This window comes from Protopterus annectens, chromosome 8.part1 (genome assembly GCF_019279795.1).
Source record: "Protopterus annectens isolate FY-2018-M chromosome 8.part1, PAN1.0, whole genome shotgun sequence".
Lineage (NCBI taxonomy): Eukaryota > Metazoa > Chordata > Ceratodontiformes > Protopteridae > Protopterus > Protopterus annectens.
Genome location: NC_056742.1, coordinates 486,684,636 through 486,709,930, shown reverse-complemented (window position 1 = coordinate 486,709,930; position 25,295 = coordinate 486,684,636). Strand labels below are relative to the sequence as shown.

Genomic DNA, 25,295 nt, shown 5'->3' with positions numbered 1-25,295 from the left:
TCTTTAATAATAATTGTCCTGGATGCAGAAGGTCCTTGAAAGCTGTTAGGGCATTTTGTACAGCCAACATCTCTTTTTGATTGATGTGAAGATGCATTTGGTCTGTGGTCCACTTGCCCTGAATACATTTTCCTGCCATATGTGCTCCCCAGGCATAATCCGAAGCATCTGTTGTTAAAGTCTGCCTGGCTGTGGGAAGAGTGAAAAGCTGACCCTTGTTGAGGTGACATGCCTGTGCCCACCATCGAAACTCCTGTTGTAGACAGGGAATTAGTGGTATTACTGTTTCCAAATTGTGAGAGTGTTGAGTCCAAACACTTTTTAGGTATCATTGTAATTTCCTCTCATGCAGTCTGGCATATGGCATTAGTAGTATGCAGGATGCCATGAATCCCAAGGCCTGCAGAATTTTTCTTGCAGGGAGTTGGGACTTTGTTGCCATCAATTGAAAATACTGAGTCAGTTGTCCTTGTTTGTCTGGTGTGAGATAAGCCATCTGGGCCGTTGTATTTAAGCTGGCACCCAGGAATATTATCTCTTGTGAGGGCACTAGTTTTGACTTCTTTTTGTTTACTGTGTACCCTAGGCAAATTATCAACCTTTTTACAAACGCCAGATGCTTTAGAAGAATGTCCTTGCTCTCTGCTTGAATAAGGCAGTCATCAAGGTATGGATATATCTGAATTCCCTTTTGTCTGCAAAATGCAATTACTGGTGCCAGGCACTTTGTGAGACCCTTGGTGCAGTAGATAAGCCAAAGGACAGTGCAGAGAATTGGTAGTGCATTGAACCAGCTATGAATCTGAGGTATCTTCTGCAATTCTGTCTGATAGGGACATGCAGGTATGCCTCTTTGAGGTCCAAAGTAACAAGCCAAGCCTTCTTGCCCAGCATGGGAAGAAACTGCTGTAGTGTCAACATTTTGAATTTCGGAACATCCAGGAAAGTATTTAGAGTAGAAAGGCCTAGTATGGGTCTCCAGGCTTTGTCCTTTCTGGGAACCAGGAAAAGTCTGGAGTAAAATCCTTGTCTTTGTCCTTGCTGTGGCACTTTTTGAATAGCTCTCATGTCCATGAGGGCTGTAATTTGTTTTTGTGCCTCTGCCCATTGATTTTGTGGCAGGTCTGGCATTCCTTTTAGCCTTGGTAAAGTGTGAAAGTGGAACCTGTAACCTTGAGACACAATATTCAGAACCCATTTGTCTTTGGTGATTGTTTGCCAATTTTGAGAAAAAAGTGCTAGTTTCCCCCCTAAGGGAGCTGCCAAAAGGGAAGTGCTTGGCATTCGAAGGGGGAAGTCACTGGGACTGTTTCCTGTAAGGTTGTGACTTGTCTTCACCTCCTTTTGGGGTTGAAGCACCCCACTGGGTGGGCTGAGATCTGCCTCTTGGGCGTCTGTATCTGCCTCTTTGTGGCCTGTCTGACACTGGAAAGGACCAATTCTTTGTAGGCCAATTTCTGCTAAATCGTGGTGGCTGTACCTGTAAGACATCCTTCACTGTTTGCATAGATTTTGCCTTATCCTCCATTTTCTTTAATATCTCTTCTGCCTTAACACCAAATAAAATGCCTTGCTGTAAAGGGGCATCCAATAATTTTGCCTTAACATGATCTGGTAAACTTTGTTCTTTTAACCAAACATGCCTTCGAATCACAGATCCTGTAACTGCTGCTCTACAAGAAGCCTCTAATGAATCAAAACCATTATGGATATATTTGAATTCCCTTTTGTCTGCAAAATGCAGTTACTGGTGCCAGGCATTTTGTGAAGACCCTGGGCACAGTAGATAAGCCAAAGGGCAGTGCAGAGAATTGGTAGTGGTAGTGCATGTGCAGAGTATGTTTTCCCACTTGTTCAGCTGCATGCAATAAATCCTGCATTTCCTTATAGTCAGGATGTTCTGAACTTGTAATCATTTTTTGTTTTAACTGAGACATTAAATATTGTTGGTATTTAAGCATGTGAAACTGGCAATTTAAAGCTCTTACTGCTAAAGTTGCAGAAGTGTAAACTTTCTTCCCCATCTATCCAAAGCTCTGGAATCTCTGTCAGAGGGAACTGGATTTTTAGCCGTGGAAGCCTTTACCCCTTTGGGACCCTGGGAAATAGTTTCTGGGTCAGCAACAGGGTTTTTATAAAGAAATTTGTGAGAGTCAGGGACTCTGTAGTACCTGCCAGGCTCGACTGGAGCAGGGGGTAAAGAATCAGGATTTAAACTGGATTCAGAGAACACATCATCCGCAATATCCAACATTGGCGGAATAGCAAGGGATTTGTGCTGAGGCAATAAAAGAAAGTCTCTGAGCCTTTTCTTGGATTCTGAGTAATCCTGGCCCTCCCAACGGAAATTTTCCCCAAAAGAATAATCTTCAGGAGGAGAGGCTGAAGGAATTGATTCTTCAGCGTCAGAGTCCTCATGTGGGGGAGGGGGGGTAAAGAGTACCCCTGGTCTGAAGAGGTATTTGAATATATAGAAACCTGGTCAGAGGAATCATAGTCTGTATCCTGCCTAGGCCTTTTATCAGGAGTGGGATGGGTACCCCTGATCAGAGTAATTAAGTCTTCAGCAATTTTGAGCACCTGCTTTTAGGCATGGAGGCCTGTCCAGGTGAATGCTGTACTTGCTTCTTTGTCTCTAATGGAGTTTTAGACTTGGCTGTAGTTTTTATGGTAAGCTGGGAAGGCCTGAAAACACCCTCAGAAGCCGATGCCTGCTCAGTGGCTCCGGACCCATCTGAAGGGTTAGTCTCCATAGGCCCAGCACCTTGAGTATCCAGAGGCCTAGATATCTCCACGTGGGAGTCGGAAGCGGCCTGTGGCTCTGAAGTTGCAGGTGTCAGGGGCTGCGAAAGCGCCTCACTGAGAACCGGCGACTGGCCTAAAATAGGCTTCACTGTCAGTTTTAGGCCTCGGATGCCTGTCCTTATCGTTGTCTTTGCGTTTTTTGTGTATTCCGGTCATCGGTTGCTCCGACGGCATGGTATAATTAAATCTTCGGCCAAAGTAATAGCGAGCAAAATCAAACCGAAGTTTAATAGTGCATTTGTTAAATCTAGCACAAAACCGACAACTAGTGACATCGTGATTTGGGCCTAGGCATGGAATACAGTAAGAATGAAAATCCTTATGAGGTATTTGCTTCCCATAAGAAATACAATTATTAACTTTTACTAACATCGGTCTGAGGCAAGAAAAATTTCCCGAACGGGATACTTAGTTTTATTGAAGACTTCGGTTCTGAAAATCGAATTTGATATCTCAGGAGTTGGCCGACCGGCACTTGCGAACTGCTTTTGCTTCGGGCACCGCGCGGCAAGAAAGACTGAAGAAAATGGCGTCGGCTGCATCTTTATATACCCCTGGTGCACTGACGTCAGGGAGGAAGTGACAGCAACCGATGCCGGACCAAGACTTTGGAACTCTGGCCGACTGCGGGCCCACCTGACGGCAGGATAACCCAAGTGTAATGACTGCAGCAGTGAAACACGATGAACATCACTGTAATGTCTATTTCTGTTTGTCAGTTCTAAAATATCATCTGCAAATACAGCCAGCTTTTCTACCATACCAATTATATCCTTGAATTTCTAAGTCCCTTATTTTCTTTGCCAATGTTTCTAAATGTAATACAAGTAACAAAGGGGAAAGGGGACACACCTGCCTGGTTTCTCTGCTCAAGCAGAAATTATCAGAAAGGACCTCACCCACTTTAATTTTCACTTCCATCCCCCATATAACCTCCTAATCAACCTTATAATTTTTTAAGGAAGTGCAAATGTTTCCATTGCCCTGCTCATATAGGCCCAGTCTACTCTGTCAAATGGTTTCTCTGTATCAAGACTCATCAACAACAATGGCATTTCCTTACATTCTGCTTCCCTCTCAATTATCAATGTTTGGTTAATGTCAAATGTTTGCCTCCCCTGCACAAAACCACAATGATCCATATCTATCCATTTTGGCAATATTTTTGTCATTCTTAGCACTTTACAGTCATGGCCTAGTATTGAAATAGGCCTGTATTAAGCTGGGTCTGATAGATCTTTACCCTCTTTAAGAATTACAGCTACCAGTGCTTTGATCCAGGATGTTGGTACTTATCCTCCTCCTAAAATGCTGTTAAACCTTTCCAGATCTTTATCGGTTTTTTCCTGTTAGCTTCCAAACTTCCACAGGAATCCTATCTATTCCTGGGGACTTTTCTATAGTTAGGTTATACATCATAATTTTTACCTCATCTCCTCCTATCCTAACCATTAGTAACTGAACCTCATCTACCTCTAACCTTGGCATATTTAACTCTTCCATAAACATCTTAATTTGTATCTTTTCTTGATTTCCACCTCCTATAACATAGCTATTTGCACTCTTTTTTTTAATACAGTTCACTACTCTTTTTTTCTTTGTATTTATCTGGGAGACCATTGCCATTTAAAAACGTTACAGAAGGTATCACTGCATTAAAAAGTTATTATTCCCACCTTTTATGTATGACACCTTTTTTGTTAAATGTCTAGTTCCAGATTTTCTGTTACATGCATACACTGTTTGGTAGGTGGAAATTTTATATGGTTGACTCCTGTCATATCTATTTCAGCCTATGTCACATCTTACAAAACATTGTTTTATTGAAAGCCCTCAAAAAAACACACACACATACACCTAACACCCTCCAAAACCTATTAACTTAATACTAACAGACAAAACTATGTACATCTTCAAATATTGAAGTTTTATCCTCCTAACAGGAACAAAAGTCCCACACTGACAGCTACACTCACAGACTTGAGTTAACCTAAAATAATGGTTACGCATGCTAAAACGCATGATGCAGCCTGTGCTTCTACCTAGTGCTAATTGGTTTTGTCTTAGCTTTATAGGTCTCCCAGCTGGGAAAAATCTCTGAATGCTTCCAGAGAACATCATGCCCCAGCCAAGTTCTCTCTTCTTTTTTTTCCCTCAGCCAATCACTCTCCATCAGACTGTACTGAGTTTTCTCTATTAGATTGCCTCCATGGAGACACAAGTACTAGACAGATAGTTTCCCTTTATCAGACTATTTCCATGGAAACATGAAGACCAGCTGCAGAATTGCTACTAAGCAAACATGTATTTGCTAGAAAAAAACTCATAATATTCAATATTCTTTTTCATTTACTTGCTCTCTCTTAAAACTTGTTACCAAATCAATCTAAGGTCCTTGATCCAGTCACTCCACTAAGCAAAAATAAGAAAAAGCACGCTGATTCTTCTTGTCATACTTTTTAACCAGGCTTTTTCTTTTATATTGCAGTGCCTACAGTTCTTAAAAATGAACAAGAAGAAAGAGAGATGAAGGTAGAAAGAAAAGAAAAACAAAAAAAAGCAGTACCGGTTTACAATTCCTATTACACTTAAAAATAACTGAGAAACCTTTACTTTATAGCATGTAAAGGAAACCACACACCACAAAAATAGTACTATTAAAGGAAAAAAAATCATTACTTACAGTTAACTTCTTCCCTCCTCAAACCACTTTTCCAAATATTAACATGAAGTAGGGCATATAACTTTAGAATCCCCCACAAATCCAACAAATTCTGAAAAAAGTACAAAATTTCCTGATTTTCTTCTGTCATATTTCTCAAATATAATTACTGCACTTTAAATCCACATTAAGTTACTGGTTTTATTCCTGTTCATCTCCATTTCCCAAATCATGTCTCTGCTTCATTTTCAACATACTCTTGATGCTTCTGTTCAACTCTTGTGCTCCCTTCCTTCTCTCCAATATTTTCTGTTGGAACACTGGATAAGGTTTCATGGGTCCCTATCAGTTCAGCGAACGGCATTTTTCAGTGCACTTATATTGAACATACCATTCGTTGAACTGTTCATACTGAGATCATGGTACAGTGAGGATTGGGAAATTTGCCCTTTCCCCACTGTACTGCAATCTCGGAGTTGGTATATGTAATTAGCAGGGGTGTGGTGGGTGCAACCCCCCCCATATGAGCAGAATTCAATGAATAGAATTTCCAACGGAATGCTCTTCGCTTAAATGACGACTCGATGTAGTGATACAGACCCAGTTTCACAGGTACAGTCTCTCTCTGGTCATTATTACCAGAACAAGAAACAGAATCTATTTCCATTTCACAGCTCACTTTTTGTTGGATGAACTTTTGTATTTCCTTCTTAGCATGTACTTCATTAAAAAATTATTTTGTCCCTACAGGGAAGAATACATTGAAGACAGCTGGGTACAGCAGTATGAATCTCACACCTGCATCTTTCTCTTCTGCCTGATGTACATTGAGTAATCATTCTCCACAAGCCCTCTGTCTCCCACTTTTAGTATTTTGTCCTTCTGCCTCAGTCAGAATCACCTCCTTCTGCTGGCAGGATTGCATCTCTAGGTTGCTTTCTCATAGCCACGTTTGGAGCATGCACCCAATGTGCCCTTTCAACTAACAACTCCTGCTGCAGAATATCAGTTCAGTTGCTTATTTGTTCTTTCATAAAATGAATGCAGTCTATTCCTTCCATCTTCTCTGGTACAAGTGAAAATCTCAGGTTTTCCACACATGCTCTTTTCTCTAATTCTATTATTTTCTGAAACATCTCTTCCTGAGTAGTGCCATATTTAGCAAGTCTTTTCTTCATTTCAGCCTCTGATTTTTGCAGCTTATTCACCTCATCTGAATATCTGTTTAAAGCTTCTTACATTTTTTCCAGCCTTTTGTTGTGTGTTGATATACTCCATCAGTGTTTTGTTTATTTTAACCATGTCTGTGTGCAGTTGTCATATTTTCCTGTAGGTTACTGGAAGTCAGTACTGGAGGTTGTACTGCTTTTTGCTGAACAGCTGCAGAACTTTCCCCAGTCAGTGCTTCTTCCTCACTTGCTATAGCTGATTTTTTCCCATGTGCTCTCTGCATTTCTTTTTTTCCTGGTATCCAGGCAGTACACTTAATAGACAGTCACTGAAACCTACTCATAAACACAAACGTCTACTGGCCTTCTCTGTTGAGTTTCTGTTTTCACAATGGGAGAGCCAGAATTAAGCTGTTGCTCAACTTGCAGCCATCTTAAAAGTCTTAATGAATTAACTGTTGGGTATGGGGACAGGGCTGTATGTGGATTGAAGTGACTGACCCTAATGTCATTTGCTTAAGTTAAACAATCATTATTCTGAAACAAAAACAAAAGTAGACTCCAAAGAGTAAATATTCCGTTATAAAGCATAGAAACAAAAGCTATAACAATAAAAATAATGGAACAAACCATGGCAAGAGGAAAGTACAGTTGTGTACACTTACCATAAATGTAGATGTCCAGGTTTATTCACTGTTGCAGTCATCGCATTTGGGTTATCCCTGTCAGGGTAGCCCTTAGTTGGCCCGAGTACCAGAAGCTTAGTATCTCTGCGTCGGATGCTTTCATTCCAGGACTGACGTCAGGTCGTCAGTGGTATAAATTCAGGCAGCCGACCGACATCATTACTTCAGTTTTTCTTGCCCTAACTGTCAGGAGCCCCCAGTAGGGAGCTAGGTTATGGTGGAAGAACACCACCAGTAGAATGTAAATACCAAAAATTCCTTGTAAGGAGAGAGAGAGAAGACAAGGGGGATGGAGGGAGGGAAACCAGGACTGCAACAGTGAATACACTTGAACATCTACATTTATGGTAAGTGTACACAACTGTACTATGTTCTTTGTTTCACTGCTGCAGCCATCATGTTTGGGTTGATTCCCAAAGCTGAAGAAAAGGGTGGAGGCAGTCAGGAAGACTGGGGGCTGGCTAGGATGCATGCAAGACTGTGGTGGCAAAGCCTGCCCTGGATTTGGAGAAGATAGGGAGGTGGTAATGCTTGGTGAAGGTATGAACAGATATCCATGTTGCAGCCTCCAGGATGTCCCTGGTGGGGACCCCTCTGCGAAATGCTGCAGAGGTGGATGTGGCTCTGGTGGAATGTGTCCTGACCCCCTTGGGGGGAGGTTTCCAGTGCTGTTTGTAGCAGAAATGGATGCAGTGTGCTATCCATTTGGAGATTGTTTGGATATGGCCTTGCCCTCTGCTCCTGCAGTGAAGCTGACTAGCAATTGATCAGTTTTCCTGAAAGATTTAGTCCTGTCTAGGTATAATGTGAGCTGTCTGTGCATATCTAGAGAGTGCAGAATCCTTTCCCCCTTGTTTTGTGGGTTAGGGAAAAAGGTGGGCAAATGAATGGATTGGATGAGAGCCACATCGGACACCACTTTTGGCATGAAGGATGGGTTAGTCCTGAGGGAGACCCTGTCAGCATGGAAAATGATGAAGGGCTCTATAGCCATAAGTGCCTGTAGCTCTGATACTCTTCTAGCTGAAGTGATGGCCAGAAGCAAAGATGTCTTCCAAGAGAGAAATTTTAACTCTGCTGAAGCTGCATGCTCAAAGGGGGGGGGGGGCAGGGTGAGCTTTTCTAACACACATTTTAGGTCCCAAGCTGGGGTAGGAGCTCTTCTGGGTGACCAAGTTCTTAGCCCCTCTTAGGAACTGTTTGATGAGAGGGTGTAAGAAAAGAGGTTGCTCTGTGCTGAAATGAGCAGACAGCAGAGGCATGAATTTTAATAGAAGAGAAGGAAAGACCCTGTGTAGTAGGTCTGCCAGGATGAGAGGTAGGGAGGGCTGTGTCATTCTGGCTCCCTTAGCCTGGATCCAGGTGAAAAACCTTTTCCACTTGTCAGCATAAGATTTTCTAGTACTGGGGTGTCTGGCCTCACGTATAACATCTAGAACTTGTTTGCTTAGAATGGCAACTTGAGGAGAGGTCAGGGAATAAGCCAGGCTGCCAGATTGAGGGTCTGCAATTGGGGATGCATGAATTCTCCATTCCTCTGGGTCAGGAGTGTTGGGATTTGACGTAGGTGCCATGGTGGCAGGGGTGACAGGCTGCACAGCAGTGGGTACCAGTGCTGGCGTGGCCAGTCTGGAGCAATCAGGGTTGCCCTTGGTTTTTCCTCCCTTATTTTGAGCAGTACCCTTGAAATGAGTGGTAGAGGGGGGAATGCATACACCAAGAGGTTTACCCACTGGAAGGGCAGTGCATCCACTTTCCAGGCCTTGCTCTGAGGTTTCCTGTTGCAGAATTTGCTGAGCTGATGACTGGAGTGGGAGGCAAAGGGGTTGACCTTCGGGGTGCCCCATTTCTGGGTTACAAGGGTGAAGGTTCTTTGGTCTGCCACTCATGTGGGTCTAGCAGGTTTCTGCTTAAGTTGTCTGCCAGCGAGTTTAGAGAGCCTGACAGGAATTGTGCTAACAGGTGTAGTTGCATTGCTGAGGCCATGTGCCAAAGGGTCATGGCTAGCCTGCACAAGAGGATAAGATATAGTCCCTCCCTGCTTGTTGATATACCACATCACTGTGGTGTTGTCTGTTTTGATCAGTAGAGGCACCGGGAAGAGTAGGGGTCTGAAAGCTATCAGGGCATGTTGAACAGCTAACATCTCTTTTTGGTTGATGTGCAGATGTATTTGATTTGGGCTCCATTGGCTCTGAATGCACCTGCCGTCCAGGTGTACACCCCAGCCATAGTCTATGATGAGGGTCTGGGCAGCATGGGGTTGGGAGAAGGGTAATCCCTTGTTGTGGTAGCATGCTGCTGCCCACCAAAAAAAAAAATATTTCTTTAAACAAGGTATCATTGGTATAAGAGTTTCCAGGTCATGAGAGTGCTGACATCAAAGGCTTTTTAGGTACCATTGTAGTTTCCTCATATGCAGTCTGGCATATGAAGGAGTAGAATGCAAGAAGCCATGAACCCTAGAGCTTGCAGGGTTTTCCTTGCAGAAAACTGATTCCTGGTGGCTAGTTGGGAGAAGTAGGCCGTCAGGTAGGATTGTTTTTCTAGAGTAAGGAATGCCATCTGGGATGCTGTGTCCAGGCTTGCTCCCAGGAAAAATTTTTTGTGTGTGGGTACTAGTCTGGATTTCTTTTCATTGACAGTATACCCCAGGGAGGTCAGTAGGTCCTTCACAAAGGTCAGGTGCTTTAGCAGCTTTTCCTGTCTGCCTGAATCAGGCAGTCTAAGTATGGGTAAATTTGAATATTTCTTTGTTTGCAAAAAGCAATGGTGGGAGCCAGACATTTTATGAAAACTCTGGGAGCAGTGGAGAAGCCAAAGAGAAGCGCAGAGAACTGAAATTGCAGTCATCCTGCTCTGAAACTTCGGTATTTCCTGCATGATTCCCTGATTGGGATGTGTAGGTAGCCCTCTTTTAGGTCTAGGGTGGCTAACCAAGCATCCTTGGAAAGCATAGGTAGAAGCTGCTGGAGGGTGAGCATTTTGAATTTTGGTATCACCAGAAAGGTGTTTAGAATGGATAGATCGAGGATGGGCTGCCATGTGCCCTCTTTTCTGGGTACCAGGAAAAGTCTGGAGTAGAAACCTTGGCCTATCTGTTCTGCAGGAACATGCTCTATTGCCCTCCTAGAGAGCAGAGAAGGGACTTGCTTTTGGGCCTCTGCCCACTGGTTTGGGGGAAGATCTTGGAACCCTTCTGGGGTTAGCAGAGTGTGGAAATAAAATTTGTATCCCTGGGACACTACGTTGAGGACCCAGCGGTTGTTGGTAATGGTGGCCCAGTTGCTTGCATGGAAGGAGAGTTTTCCTCCTAGGGGCAAGAACAGGTGGGCAGAGGGAGGGGGTGGAAGTGTAAAGTCATTGTGAGTTCTTACCACAAGGGGTGGCTTTGCACTCCCTGGTTTTGAAGAGGAGGAACTCCATCGCTTAGACCTCTGCATTCCCTGGGGCTGTTGTCTGGGGGGGGGGGGTCTGCTTCCCCTGGTTCTGGGCTGAGCTGACCTGGAGGGGGCAGGATAGGACCAGTGCTTGGAGGGGCAATGCCTACTGAACCTCGGTGGCTGGACCTGTAAGAAGTCTTTAACTGTCTGCATAGATTTAGCTTTTTCTTCCATCTTTTTTAAGACCTATTCTGCTTTGGTGCCAAATAAGGTGTCTTTGTGCAAGGGTGCATCCAATAATTTAGATCTGACATGGTCTGGCAAGGTCTGCTCCTTAAGCCAAGCTTGCCTTCTAAGGACAGAGCCAGTGACTGCTGCCCTGCAAGATGCTTTTAGGGCGTCAAAACCACATTGTAAAGTGTGCTTAGTTACTTGACTTGCAGAATGCATTAACTCTTGTAACTCTATTTTCTGCACAAGCAGGGAAAGAAGATATTTTTGTTTGAGGAGTTTCATGGTATGTTGCTGATAATTCAGCATATGGAACTGACACTTTAATGCTCTAATAGCAAGAGTAGCAGAGATATATACTTTTTTACCCCCTTTGTCTAATGCTCGGGAATCCCTATCTGAGGGGATGGGATTCTTAGCTGAAGTTGCTTTGATTCCTTTAGGTCCTTGAGAGATGACCTCGGGGGCAGCAGTAGGATTTTTAAAAATAAAATTGTGAGAGTCAGGGACACTATAATACCTCTGAGGTTTCCTGGGAGCAGGAGGAAGGGTGTCAGGGGTCAGACTGGATTCCATAAAAACATCTTCCACAACATCCAGGACAGGAGTAATGGCCAGAGGTCTGTGTTGTGGAAGATCTAGAATTCTCTGAATCTCTTTTTTGACTGAGGGTAGTCCAGACATTCCCATTGGAAATGCTCCCTTAAAGTATGTAGGGTTTCCCCAAAGGAAAAGTCATCGGGTGGAGAGGCTGAAGGGATGGATTCCTCTGCATCAGAATCCTCATAAGCAGAGAGGGGTTGCATATCTTCATATTCAGATGCATCAGAGTCATCGGACTCCTGTTCAGATAAAACTACTGGGGACAAGTCTCTTTTCTTTTGGAAGGGGTAGCCTGGCTTTCTCCTGATTAGCATTATAGGGTCTTCCTCCATTTTAAGCATTTGAGACTGAGGCAAGGAAGCAGGTGCCTGAGCTTGAATCGTTTTTTTTTGGGTGTGGTTCATACCCCGGGCCTTAGAAACTCGGTTTATTTTTGAATGAACTGAAGGCATGCAGGAAGTCATCAGTGTCGAGTATCAGTAGTGTGAAGTACTTCCTTGGAAACCAGTGACTGCTCAGTGGCTCCGGACCCATTCAAGGTAGAGACATCTCCAGAATTCTTAGTCAAAGAAGAGTCTTGCGGCATAATGGACTCCAAAAGGGTCTCGGTAGCGGCCTGTGGATCCACAGAAGCAGGCATCATGGGCTGCGAAAGCACCTCACTGAGATCCGGAGAACTGATGACTACCTTAAAGGAAGCATCGTCAGCAGTTTTGGACCTGTGCGGTCTGTCTTTATCCTTACATTTTTTCGGAAAATCGGTTGTCGGATGATTTACTGAAGCCATATCGGAATTTGAGGACAGAGAGAAAATATCTAGCTACAATAAGGGCCTGACAACGTATAGTTCTGGTGTTGAACAAAGCACACAGTGGGGGACGTCTTGGTCTGGCCTAAACAGGTGACACAGTAAGAATGAAAGTCTCTGTGTGATATTTGCTTTCCACAGGCGAGACAATTGTTAATTTTTTCTGACATCGGTTAGAGCAAGAAAAAAAGAAACCCAATGGGGTACTTAACTTTAGAAACTTCAACTTCAATTCAGAAACAAAAAACTCAGGTAGCAGCCGACCGGCATAAGTGTGAACTGCTTCTGCTTCGGGCTCCTCGGCAAGAAAGACTGATGTAATGGCGTCGGCTGCCTGAATTTATACCACTGACGACCTGACGTCATCCTGGAGCGACAGCAACCGACGTAGAAATACTAAGCCTCTGGTATTCGGGCATACTGAGGGCTACCCTGGCAGGGATAACCCAAACGTGATGACTGCAACAGTGAAACATGAAGAACATCCATAAAATCAAAACTTTTAATCAGGAACAAAATAACAGAGGTAAGTGCTTTCACTATCAGCTTCTTCAGACCATACAAACCATGTCCCTCGACACTCAAATCTAAACAGCAGACCAATCAAAAATAATACACCTTAACTGGTTAATAATCAAATTAATTATACTAAGAAATAAAATGTTATACAAAAATATATAGTCATATACTGTATATGTATTTTTTAGTATTTATATTTAGGTTTATCTAAGTCTATTATCCCTTTAGTTATTAAGATCCCTAGATTTTAAAATAGGTTTCACGGGAGCTTTCCCATTAATACCTTTACCTTGGTCAGTCCTTAACCTTATAATCCATCTTACCGCCTTACTTTCAGTAAAATTCCTAATATCCCCCTCACGTAAACTAGATTTAATAACCTCCATAACTAAAAATCTGAAAACATGTTGATCATCTGTTTGTATTGTGTGTTTAGAAAGTGCATTATTACTAGAACGTGTCCTAATGTTATACAAGTGCTCCCTTATCCTGTCTCAACATTCTGTTTTACCTACATATGACTGGCATACTATGCAGTAACCTAGACAGACCACATGCTGTGTGGAGCAATCAGCAGAGATTTTAAAAACAAATTTCTGTCCAGTATCTGGATGTATAAACTGACCACTGCTGTCAATGTACTGACACAAATTGCACCTGCCACACTGGATCCTAGAGAAGCTATCAGTGGGACTACGGATCAAGGACTCCTTTGGATAACATAAAATTATTTTTAGATTCAACTTGTTTTTATATAAAAAATGTGGTACTTCCCCTACTATCTTCTTCAACTCTGGGTCTATTCTGACTTTGCAGGACTAGCGTGTAGAAATATTACTGTGCTACTGTTTGTTCGAAACAAAGATGAAATACACTGCTGTGGCCATGACATTCATCACACCCAGACATTTGATGTACATTACTGCAACCATGAATTATACCACGAATATGATCAGTGTGTCACTTCTGAAGTAAAATAGGAAATGTGCACTTTGGGTGAGAAGAAACTCACTTTACCATATTATTTTGAAATAAAATTTGGGGGTTTTGGTTAGAGCTCTAGTGTTAGACCAAGGCTTTAGGGGTATGTGTTGGGGGAAGAGTTTTAGGTTTAGGGATAGAGTTTCAGGATTTATTCATGTATAGTTTGATAACTGGTATCTTGGTTGGTACATAACCCTTTTCAGCCACAAGGCAACATAACAAGACTGCATTTCCAGAAAGGTATGAAATAAGTATGGTAATGCACAGCTTAAAAATAAGTCTGATGTATATAAGTATTAGGTAACTGCGAAATATCCCTAAATGGGTTTCCAAAGTATGGCCAAGCAATCCACTAATGCTGTACTGACAAGCTCAGAAAAAAAAGATAAAACATGGCCTGTCTACAGCCAGTGGGGTTTGACTTTACTTTCCCACATGCACCAGTAAAGACTTTAAAAAAGTAAAAATAAAAAGTTATGGGCATTCAGATGCCATTCAGCGGAAACACTGGCATTTCCTTAAAGGGTCATTTGCATATAACCTATGGACCTCCACTACAAGAGGTATTACACAGCGAAGACTCTAGCTTGGCTGGGCCTTTCTTGTAGGTTTTACCTTTAACAAAGGCAACGCTGCTAAAGGACAATTTAATCACAGGATTGCCAAGTAGTACCATGAAAGAACAATCTTCCTTGCAGGAAAGGACCATTTCTTATTAAACTTTTCAGAAGAGATACTAAATAACTAATAATCGTACACAGCTTCACCTCAGAAAATTCAGTTCCCTTCATTTTTCTGCAGAAGCATGCAAAGCAAAATCACAGTACGGGTGAATATGTACTCATGGTGACTAACTTTTATGGCAGAAGTTAGCACAGGAGAGACCAGTGGCTTTTCAAGTATAATTTACTACCATTTATACATTTGTACTACACAATACCTGCCTTATTCAATGGTTTTATTGATCTCTATTTCCCCATTTCTTGGAATCCTGCAGTTAGTTTGGTCAGTCACAGCAAATTTGTTTAGTATTTCCAAATAAATTACTTCCACACTATGTGCCCTCCATGGCAATATCAGTTTCCTGTTTTGTGGCATTGTTCTGCACCATCAGTGAAACAAGTCTTCTGTCAACAAGTTGTGGAGTTTGGAATGACTGATCAGTCTCATAAGGAGGAGGTCTAAAGACAAATCAGCTGACTGGTCAAATTATGACCTTTCCACCACCTACTTCATCTTGGGTAAAACCACAAACACAACACCAACTAGAAATTTGCTCTGCCTGGAATGCACTCTGAATCATAAACACTGCCCTGTTCAAAGAGTGTAAAGGGCTACACACCCTGACAGTCCCCAGGTAGAGGCTTGGGGCTTGCAGTATGCAGGCAACAGAATGGGATCACAGGTTAATATCTGCAACAGGACAGAAGCACATCTTCCAGCAGTGAAGTCATTACATGCAGGATGAAAAAAGGGAAGTTGGCAATACAGTAAAATATTACAATAAAAACTTTGTAGCACAATGTCCTGGTGGAAGGGGGTTGGGCCCAGTCTGCCTTGTACAGTATAGTTGTGTACACTTAGCATAAATGTAGATGTTTGAGTGTATTCACTGTTGCAGTCATCACATTTGGGTTATTCTGCTTGCAGTAACCCTCAGTTGGCCTGATTATCAAAGTCTTGGATCCTGCGTCAGTTGCTGTCTCATCTTCCACGACGTCAGGTAGTCAGGGGTATAAAGCATACAGCCGATGCCATTACATCAGTTTTTCTTGCCCCAGATGTCAGGTGCCCCCATAATGGGAAGCAATTAGATACAAACTTACACCTCCAACAAAAAAGCAAATACACCAAAAAGCTTTAAGCATAGTAAACAAGAATAGAGGTATAGTCAATAGAAGTCAGGGGGCTGGAGGGAGGGTAACCAAGACTGCAACAGTGAATACACTCAAACATCTACATTTATGGTAAGTGTACACAACTGTACTATGTTCTTCATGTTTCACTGTTGCAGTCATCACATTTGGGCAGATTCCCAAAGCTAAGGATGGGAGCAGGTAATTAGATAGTATTAGGACCAGCTTAAGGCCCTGCAAGACTGCAGTGGCAAAGCCAGCTCTGGATTTAGAAAAAACTGACAAGTGGTAATGCTTGGTGAAGGTATGTACAGAACTCCAGGTGGCAGCTTCTAGGATGTCCCTGGTAGGGACACCTCTGAGAAAGGCTGTAGAGGTAGATGCAGCCCTGGTGGAATGCGGTCTTATCCCCTGTGGGGAAGGTTTTCCATGGTGCTTATAACAGAAATGAATGCAATAGCCTATCCACTTAGAAATGGTTTGCTTTGAAATGGCCTTTCCCTCTGCCCCTGTACAACTAGCAGCTGTTCAGATTTCCTGAGAGGCTTAGACCTGTCCAAGTAAAATCCAAGTTGTCTGTGTACGTCCAAGGAGTGCAGTATTCATTCCCCATTGTTCTGTGGATTAGAAAAGAAGGTTGGCAAATGAATGGGCTGATTAAGGGCCACACTGGATACCACCTTGGGCATGAAGGAGGAATTGGTCCTAAGGAACACCCTGTCCACATGAAAAATTATGAAAGGCTCCAGTGCCATGAGGGCTTGTAGTTCAGGCACCTTTCTTGCTAAAGTGATGGAAGGAAGTCTGTTTTCCAAGAAAGGAATTTCAACTCTGCATTTGCAGCTGGCTCACAGGGAGATAAAGTGAGCTTTTCCAATACAAAGTTAAGGTCATAGGCTGGAGTAGGGGCTCTCCTGGGTGGTCTTAAGTTTTTGGCCCTTCTGAGGAATTGCTTCAGCAGTGGATGAGAAAAGAGGGGTGGGTTCTGTATTGAAATGAGCTGAAATGGCTGAGGCCTGAATTTTGATGGAGGAAAAGGAAAGGCCCTTGTGAAGCATCTCAGTTAAGTATTGAAGAATATGAGGTAGATTGGGCACTGCTGTGCCCACAGCCTGAGTTTGGCTCCAGGAACCGAATCTCTTTTCCATTTTTCAGCATAGGATTTTCTAGTACTAGGCCTCCTTGCCTCCAGAATGACATCTATCACTTGCTTACTGAGGGATGGTAACAGAGAGATCAGGTAATTAACCAGGCTGCCAGGTTCAGGGTTTGAAGCTGTGGGTGCAGAATATGGCCTTCCTGCTGGGACAGCAGGGCAGGGGTCTGAGGCAGGTGCCATGGTGCCAGCAGTGACACACTGTGCAAGAGTGTTGGCGAGGCCAGTCTGGTGCAATCAGTATTGTCCTTGGTTTGTCCTGTTTGATCTTTAATAGTACCTTGGAAAGGCATAAACTGTTTTTTCCTGGTGAAGGACAGGACATCCATTTTCCAAGCTTGTTTGTGGGAAGTCCTTGTGCAGAATTTGTCCAATTGGTAGTTCTGGGGGTGAACAGGTCTATCTCTGGGCACCCCCATTTGTTTCTTAACATGTTGAATATCTTTGGTTCCCGTTTCCACTCATGTGGGTCCATGAGGTTTCTGCTTAGGTCATCTGCCAGTGTATTTAGCTTTCCTGGCAGGAATTGAGCCTGTAGATGCACTTGGTAGCTAAAGGCTGTGTTCCACAGAACCATGGCTAGTATGCAGAGAGGGTATGAGTGGGTTCCCCCCTGCTTGTTTATGTACCACATAACAGTGGTGTTGTCCGTCTTTACCAATAATTGTCCTAGAAGAATGTGGTTCTTGAAGGCTGTCAGAGCATTCTGTACAGCTAACATTTTTTTCTGATTGATATGCAGGTGCATTTGACTTGGGTTCCATTTGCCCTGAATGCACTGCCCTGCCAAGACAGTCCCCCATGTATAGTCTGATAGGTCTGTTAGGGTTTGGGTGGCAGGGTGTAGAGTGAATGGCAGTCCCTTATTTTGGTGGCAGGCCTCTGCTCACCAAAGGAACACTATCTGTAGACAAGGTATGATAGGAATCAATGATTCCAGATTCTGAGAATGTTGACACCATAGGCTTTTTAGATACCATTGTAGTTTCCTCATATGCAGTCTTGCGTATGGAATTAGTAGAATGCAAGAGGCCATGAACCCCAGTGCTTGCAGTATTTTCCTTGCAGATAGCTGGGTCTTTGTGGCCAGTAGTTTGAAGCAGGCTGTCAAATGAACTTGTTTCTCTGACAGGAGGTAGGCCATCTGGGAAGCTGTATCCAAGCTTGCTCCCAGGAATACAATTTGTTTTCCGGGTACAAGATGTGATTTTTTTTCGTTTATGGTGTACCCCAGAGAAGTTAGCAATTTCTTTACAAATGCCAGATGATTTAATAGTATGTCCTGGCTTTCTGCCTGAATTAGACAATCGTTCAGGTATGGGTATATCTGAATATTTCTTTGCCTGCAAAATGCAATGACTGGAGCTAGGCACTTTGTGAATACCCTGGGCGTAGTAGATAAGCCAAAGGGCAGTGCAGATAACTGAGCATGGGAAGCAGCTGATGAAGAGTTAGCATCTTGAATTTTGGGATTACCAAAAAAGTGTTTAGGATAGACAGGTCCAGGATAGGACGCCAGGAATTGTCTTTTCTGGGTACCAGAAAAAGTCTGGAGTAGATACCTTGCCCCCATTCTTTTTCTGGGACAGGTTGAATAGTCCTGATGCTTAGAAGAGAGAGAACTTGCTTTTGAGCATCTGCCCACTGATTTAAGGGTAGGTCTGGCCAACCGTTTGGGGTTGGTAAGGGGTGGAAGTGGAATCTGTATCCTTGGGGAACTATATTTAGAACCCATTTGTCCTGGGTAATGAGTTCCCAATTTTTTGCATGCAGGGCAATCTTTCCCCCTAAAGGAACAGTCAGTTGATCAGGGCTTGGAAAGTTTAAAGTTAGGTCATTGAGACAGTTTACCATATGGGGGAGTCTTACTACTCCTTGCTTTGGAAATGGGAAGCCCCCCACTGCTCAAGCTTGTGAGTACCTTGGGACTGAAGCCTGGGTTTGGACTAAGAAGGCCTGGAAGCGGCAGGAAAGGACCAATTCTTAGAGGGCCAATGCCTACTAAATCTGGGAGGCTGTACTTGCAGGAAATCTTTAACAGTTTGCATAGATTTAGCTTTTTCCTCCATCTTTTTAAGTACTACTACAGCTCTGATGCCAAACAGGTGGTCTTGGCTTAAGGGAGCATCCGGTAATTTAGCTTTAACATGATCTGGCAAAGATTGCTCCTTAAGCCAAGCATGCCTTCTAAGTACAGACTCAGTGACAGCAGCCCTGCAAGATGTCTCTAATGAATCAAAACCACATTGCAAAGTATGTTTTCCAACTTGTTCAGCAGCAGCACAGTCAGGAATCAACATCATTTTCTGTTTAAGCAATCCAGTAATATGCTGCTGATACTTGAACTGCCATCTTCATATGTTAAAGGCCCTAATGGCCAAAGCTGCAGAAGTGTATACCCCTTCTTACCCCATCTATCCAGCACCCTGGAATCTCTATCAGAGGGGGTAGGATTTTGCCAGTAGTAGCCTTAATGCCCTTGGGACCCTGTGAAATGGTCTCAGGATCCGCAGTAGGATTTTTAAAGAGGAACTTGAGAGAGTCAGGTACCCAGTAATACCGATCAGGTTTTCTGGGAGCAGGAGGTAAAGAGTCAGGGGCCATTCTAGATTCCAAGAAGGCATCATCTACAATGTCCAGTACAGGAGGGATAGCAAAAAGGCCTGTGTTGAGGTAGGAGTAAGAATTCCCTAAGCCTCTTTTTGCATTCAGAGTAATCCTGGCTTTCCCAGCGGAAATGCTCCATAAGAGTATGCAAGGTTTCGCCAAAAGAGAAATCCTCTGGAGGGGAAGCAGAGGGAAAGGAGTCCTCTGCATCAGAATCCTCATAGGTAGATAAGGGCAAATCCTGGTCATCAGAGAAAACAGAAATTTCAGAATCCTGATCAGAAGAATCAGAAGGAAAATCAGTCCTAGGTCTCTTAGAGGGGGAAGGGTGGCTTCCCCTGATTAGAGTAATAAGGTCTTCAGCCATTCTTATCATTTGTTTTTTAGGCATAGGGGCCTGACCATGCGGTCTGGGTGTCGGTTTTCTAGGCATGGACAGAGTTTTAGGCATTGAAGAAGATGGCGTTGGTTTAATATGCAAGTCAGTAGGCCTGAATACACCCTCAGAAGCCGGTACCTGCACAGCGACTCCAGACCCATCCAAGGTAGAGACATCTGCAGGTTCCATAGTCGAAGAAGCATCTCATGACATACTGGACTCCAAATGGGTCTCAGTAAAGGCCTGCGAATCTGAAATAGCGGGTATCAGGGGCTGTGAAAACACCTGAGTACCAGCGACTAGCAGTCTGTCTCTGTCTTTATCTTTGCATTTTTTTGCGTTTTTTTCAGAATGCTGGTAGTTGGGTGGCTTACTGAAGCCATTTCTGGATAATTGAACCGAGTACCAAAATATTTAGATGTATAAATAAACAGACGACGAACAGTATGAGGTTTGAATAATGCAGAAAATTGACAGCAAGGTACGGCGTGGTCTGTGCCTAAGCAAGGAATGCAGTACGAATGCTTTCCACAAGAAATACAATTGCCAACTTTTACTGACATTGGTTTAGAGCAAGGAAAAGGATCCCCAATTGGGTACTTAGCTTAGTTGAAGACTTCAGATCTGAAACTTGAAAACAAGAATTTCAGGAGTCGGCCGACCGGCACTTGCAAACTCTTTCTGCTTCGGGCACCGCACGGCAAGAAAGACTGATGTAATGGTGTCGGCTGCATGCTTTACACCCCTGACTACCTGGTGTCATGGAAGATGAGACAGCAACCGCAGCAGGACCCAAGACTTTGATAATCAGGCCAACTGAGGGCTACTGCAAGCAGATAACCCAAATGTGATGACTGCAACAGTGAAACACGAAGAACATCTTTCCGTTCAACAGAGATCTAATGAAGTGAATGCTCAACAAAATGAAACCTGCAGCTTAAGGATAACAAGGGAACCAAAACATTGATAAATAAAACAACTAAAATTAAATATATATTTACATGCCTGAGCACTTACTTCACATTATTTTCCTCTATCATTTCATCTCTTTGCCACAATGTTAATGAGTAACAGCACAAAACAAAAACTGGATAAAATCTTAGGAACACTGCACAGAATATGCACCGGTGCACACTTACATGACTACTGGCCTGGGGCTGGGTTCTGTAGCACTTCATAATGTCATGGAAAGACTTGTCCCTCTGTGTTACCTACAAAAAAGCAAAGGAAGTGATTATGCATCCTAACAGTTTGAAACACTCAAGTTATAATCTGTACTATCAAAACTATATTAAGTCCTTCTTTAAATACAAATAGCTGTTTTATTATTGTGTTACATAACATGCAACGTGTGCCCAAAACTCCACAGTTATTTTCATAACTATGCAGGAATAGAATCATGATTTATTCGGCAAATAGTTTACTGTTTATTCCTAGGGATGACAAAATAGAGAAATGTACATCTAGGGTGTTGTAGTTTTATGCAAATTATTTTATAATTTCACTGTATTGCATACTAGAATAAATTATACCAGTCTTACTGGTGGGAATGAAATCTTGTTAGTTTCAAACACTGGTTCTGTCATTGAAGGCAGAACTTGAAATTCCACAGAAATCAGTTTCTCTTGTCTTCTCAAGCTCTCCTACAGCACATTTATGTTACTTCAAAATGTCTGACTGTGTTCCAGCTTGCTACTTTACCTTGCCACTACTGTGTAACATATTTTTCAGCCCAAATTATTTTTCTACAGCAGCTGTCTGCAATTCTCTACCCTCTCGTCAACTGTTTATACTGTGCTTCCTGAGAACCCCCCCCCTGTATTTTCTTCTTTGTAAGCTCTTTTCTTCTGTTCTAAATTCCCTCTCTTCTAACCTGATAAATGACTGCCAAACCTATTTTTTTTTACTATTGTAACAGTAATTACAACACCAGTACCACTGTCTGAAGAGGTTATCGTTCACGAGGGCCAAGAACTGCATCTGTTGTCAAGAGAGCTCGTGCAGATCTGGATTATCAGTTACCCACTGGAATTTCTAACAACTCAAAAAGCAAAACATTCACCTCTCATTATAGGTGCCACATATGTAGATTTTATTTTCTTAAATGTTGACTTTTTGTGCAAATGCTAGTACAAATAATCCTAGCATTATGACCCAAATGGGGTCATACTGGAGATAACATACTTAGTGTACTATCACACTTCTCATACAACTGTGTTTCACAGTTAACTTCTGGATACACTTCTAATTTTATAGTCAAGTGGATTTGAAAACAAAACTAAACAGAGATTGTTTTCTGATGTTTTAGTTTCACTGTTGAAGCAGTTTTTTCTAATGAACACATCCACAAAATGATACAAACAAGCATCCTGGGGAATAAAAAAAATATGATACTTCTTTACAGGAACAGCTGCTTACTTACATTATGGTTTTACTAATAGATCATCGTTTTTGTTTGTTTTCAATGTAGGATGTACCACATACGAGACACAGCTGACAAATTGTCTTACTACATACAAGGCTCCATCATTGTTTCACTTAGTACTACAAAATAGTAGCTTATACACTAATGCAGGTAGTGAGATACTGTGTGTTCAGCCTTTAATGATGTCATGTCAAGCGTTTTCAGCTTCAAGAAAAAATTTAAGGGGCAATGCTTATCATTAAAATTAACTGCAAAAGTAATGCTATAAAATCTGATGTGATACATACTGTAATAAGACTACTCCAATTAGTAGGATTGGTTAATTACTTTTCCTATAAAGTGTGACAATACATTTTAATCAAAAATTACCCCCTGCAATTACTATCTAAATGCACCACAAAAGAAACTGCTTACTCAGCTAAGCAAGCAGTGAAAGTGAATTGCTTGCAGTAGAAAATCCAAAAAAAGTAACTTCCTGCGGTAAATACCATGTGATTACTGTACACACACATAACATTATAATCTACACAATTTAATAGCAATATTATCCAGGAAAAGTTTATATACAAACATATAACATTATAATCTAGACATTTTAATCACAATATTATCCAGGCAAAGTTTGTATAAACGACAACCTCTTTTTTATAAAGGTTAATAAATGTATCCAAAATAATGTAACTGGCAAATCTTGGGTATTACCACCTTCTTTAAATTTGTTTTGTATCACACATTTATGCACTGCTGCTGTACCAGTTCTATTCCTAATGGAGTCTGAGCCTGCACTATCTATATTCAGCTGACTGATGTACATACCTGTCTCACGGAATATTTCAGCTGCACTTTCTCAGGCTGTACCGGAACACACACTTCTTTTCTCTAATGCAAATGTCTAGTTAAACAAACCAAACAACCCGTTAGTCTTACCTTTGCCATTACATAAACAGCGCACATCAGTAACTGGTCAAGATGTCGGTCCATCATCAGTTTTGGGCACTGGACAAGAGAAAATTCAAAGCACGTCCAAATGATCTTCCTCAGCTCATCAGAAATTTCTAATTTGTCAGAGAGATCTCTCAGGCGAACACTGGCCAGGTGGAAAACCTAGATGTTGTATAAAGCACATTCTTACAGCACTGTTACAAGTAAAGAACTAATACTACAGTCCACAGGCAACTTTTACAACACATAACAAAGAAAATGACCCTACCACTTAGGATGATTAAAACATTAATTTATAAAACTGTGCAGGAGGTTCAATAATGTTGCAAAAGAACAGCAATTATACGGTTCACATTCCAGTATAGAGATTTATTTATGTACGTTTGTTGACAGGCTTTGTCCCATTAGGCTAGTGGTTTCCCACTTGTATTTCTACAATACCTGACATTTTCATGAGCATTTTCAATCTCTCTCACATTATAGCCCCTAGAGGTGAAATCAGTTTTCATCCTCAAAAGCCCTCTTCATTTCTATCATGTAGACGGCTTGTTCGTAGTCCTTGGCCTTTCAATGTATTTTTAAAAATGTGTCACAGATGCATGCTCATACAATGTACATATGTGGGTCTGTAATAATCTTTCCTGTACAATTCAGTATGAATGATGTTGCCTTCACTCATGTTCAATTTAATATCCAAAACTCAATGGATGTATCAGAAAACTTATGTGAAAACTTGAGGAAGGTGGTGCTGGAATTCAAATCAAGAACATATTGTTCTAGTTCAAAAATGGTGCCCCCCCCCCCCCAATAAAAGAAGAGGTCATCCACAAAGCGACAATAGGATAAAGCATGCTTCCTATGTAAATCTAACTTTTCCATGACCTCCTCTTCCCAGGCCACCATAAGCAAGTTGGCGTAGCTATTGGCACATGAAGTGCCCACAGCTACACCTGAAACCTGTAAATAATAATGGTCATCAAATGTAAACACGTTGAAGTCAAGCACCATCTCCATCAAGAGACACAAAAAGTCTATATGTCTGTCATCGTATATCTGTCTCTTAAGAAGTACCTGCTTCACCATCTCAATCTCTTGTTCTTTGGTATGCAAGTAAAAAGTGAAGCTACATTCAGAGTAACAAAATATCCAGATATATGCTCTCTGTCATTGCTAACAAACTCATAGAAATCATGCAGGAAGTGTTTACTATCTGTTACTACTGAATTACAGGTTGCAAGTATAGGCTTTAGCTGTTTATCAAGATAAATAGATAGTGGCTCAGTTGCCCACCCTGCTCCGGCCACAATAGGTGGGAACGGAGGGTTTAAAGGATTTTTGTGAACCTTAGGTAATCTAGTCAGGCTTGTTATCTTAGGGTATTCAACAATGAAGTAGCTAAACATTTCCTTTATAAGTAAACTATTCATGAAACAGTCCCTCAGTGATGTAATGAACTCATCTTGTATTCTTAATATTGTATTGTAATCAGTCATCTTGTATACATTCAAATCGGATAATGTATCTAACATACTGTTGAAATAATAGGTTAGATTCATAACAAAAATCAAACCGCTCATCAGCCAGATTGGATTTTTACAATAAAAGCACACTGTGATCCAGGGTTGAATGATAGTGTCAATACAACCCACCCTTAGAGCCAGGTCTCTGAGAAAGAAATGAAATGTTTTCATTGTTTTACCTTATTAATTATACACATTTAAATAGTGTTAGATTATTACTGAATGTACTGTAATTTATATATATGTATATATATATATATATATATATATATATATATATATATATATATATATATAGTTTTCATATATCACAATTTATACTTAGATGCTAATGTTTTTACTCTGTTTTTTTATTTCTGCTATTTCTCTTTTAAAGTTGTATTATGTTGTTACTATGGTATTTAATCTGTTCAGATGCACTTTGGACTGATTGGTTGTTTTTGTTTTTAACTGATGTATTTTGAGTTGTGTTAGATTTGATGAAGCTTACCGCAAAAGCGCTCATCTACTGTTTATCCTGTTAAAAATCAGTTTGTCTCTATCCATTTGCTAGGGACTAC

The 25,295-nt window shown here is 41.8% G+C and overlaps 1 protein-coding gene across 1 annotated transcript in view; it reads right to left on the bottom strand.

The window, feature by feature from the left end:
• Positions 1 to 25,295, bottom strand: part of RBL2 (RB transcriptional corepressor like 2) — a 910,854-nt gene that overhangs the window by 151,113 nt on the left and 734,446 nt on the right. Inside the window, exons 19-20 of the mRNA XM_044082019.1 lie at positions 23,201 to 23,377; positions 20,988 to 21,059 (exon numbers count right to left, since the gene is read on the bottom strand). Coding sequence (XP_043937954.1) covers positions 20,988 to 21,059; positions 23,201 to 23,377 — 249 coding nt within the window. The remainder of the gene's footprint in view (positions 1 to 20,987; positions 21,060 to 23,200; positions 23,378 to 25,295) is intronic.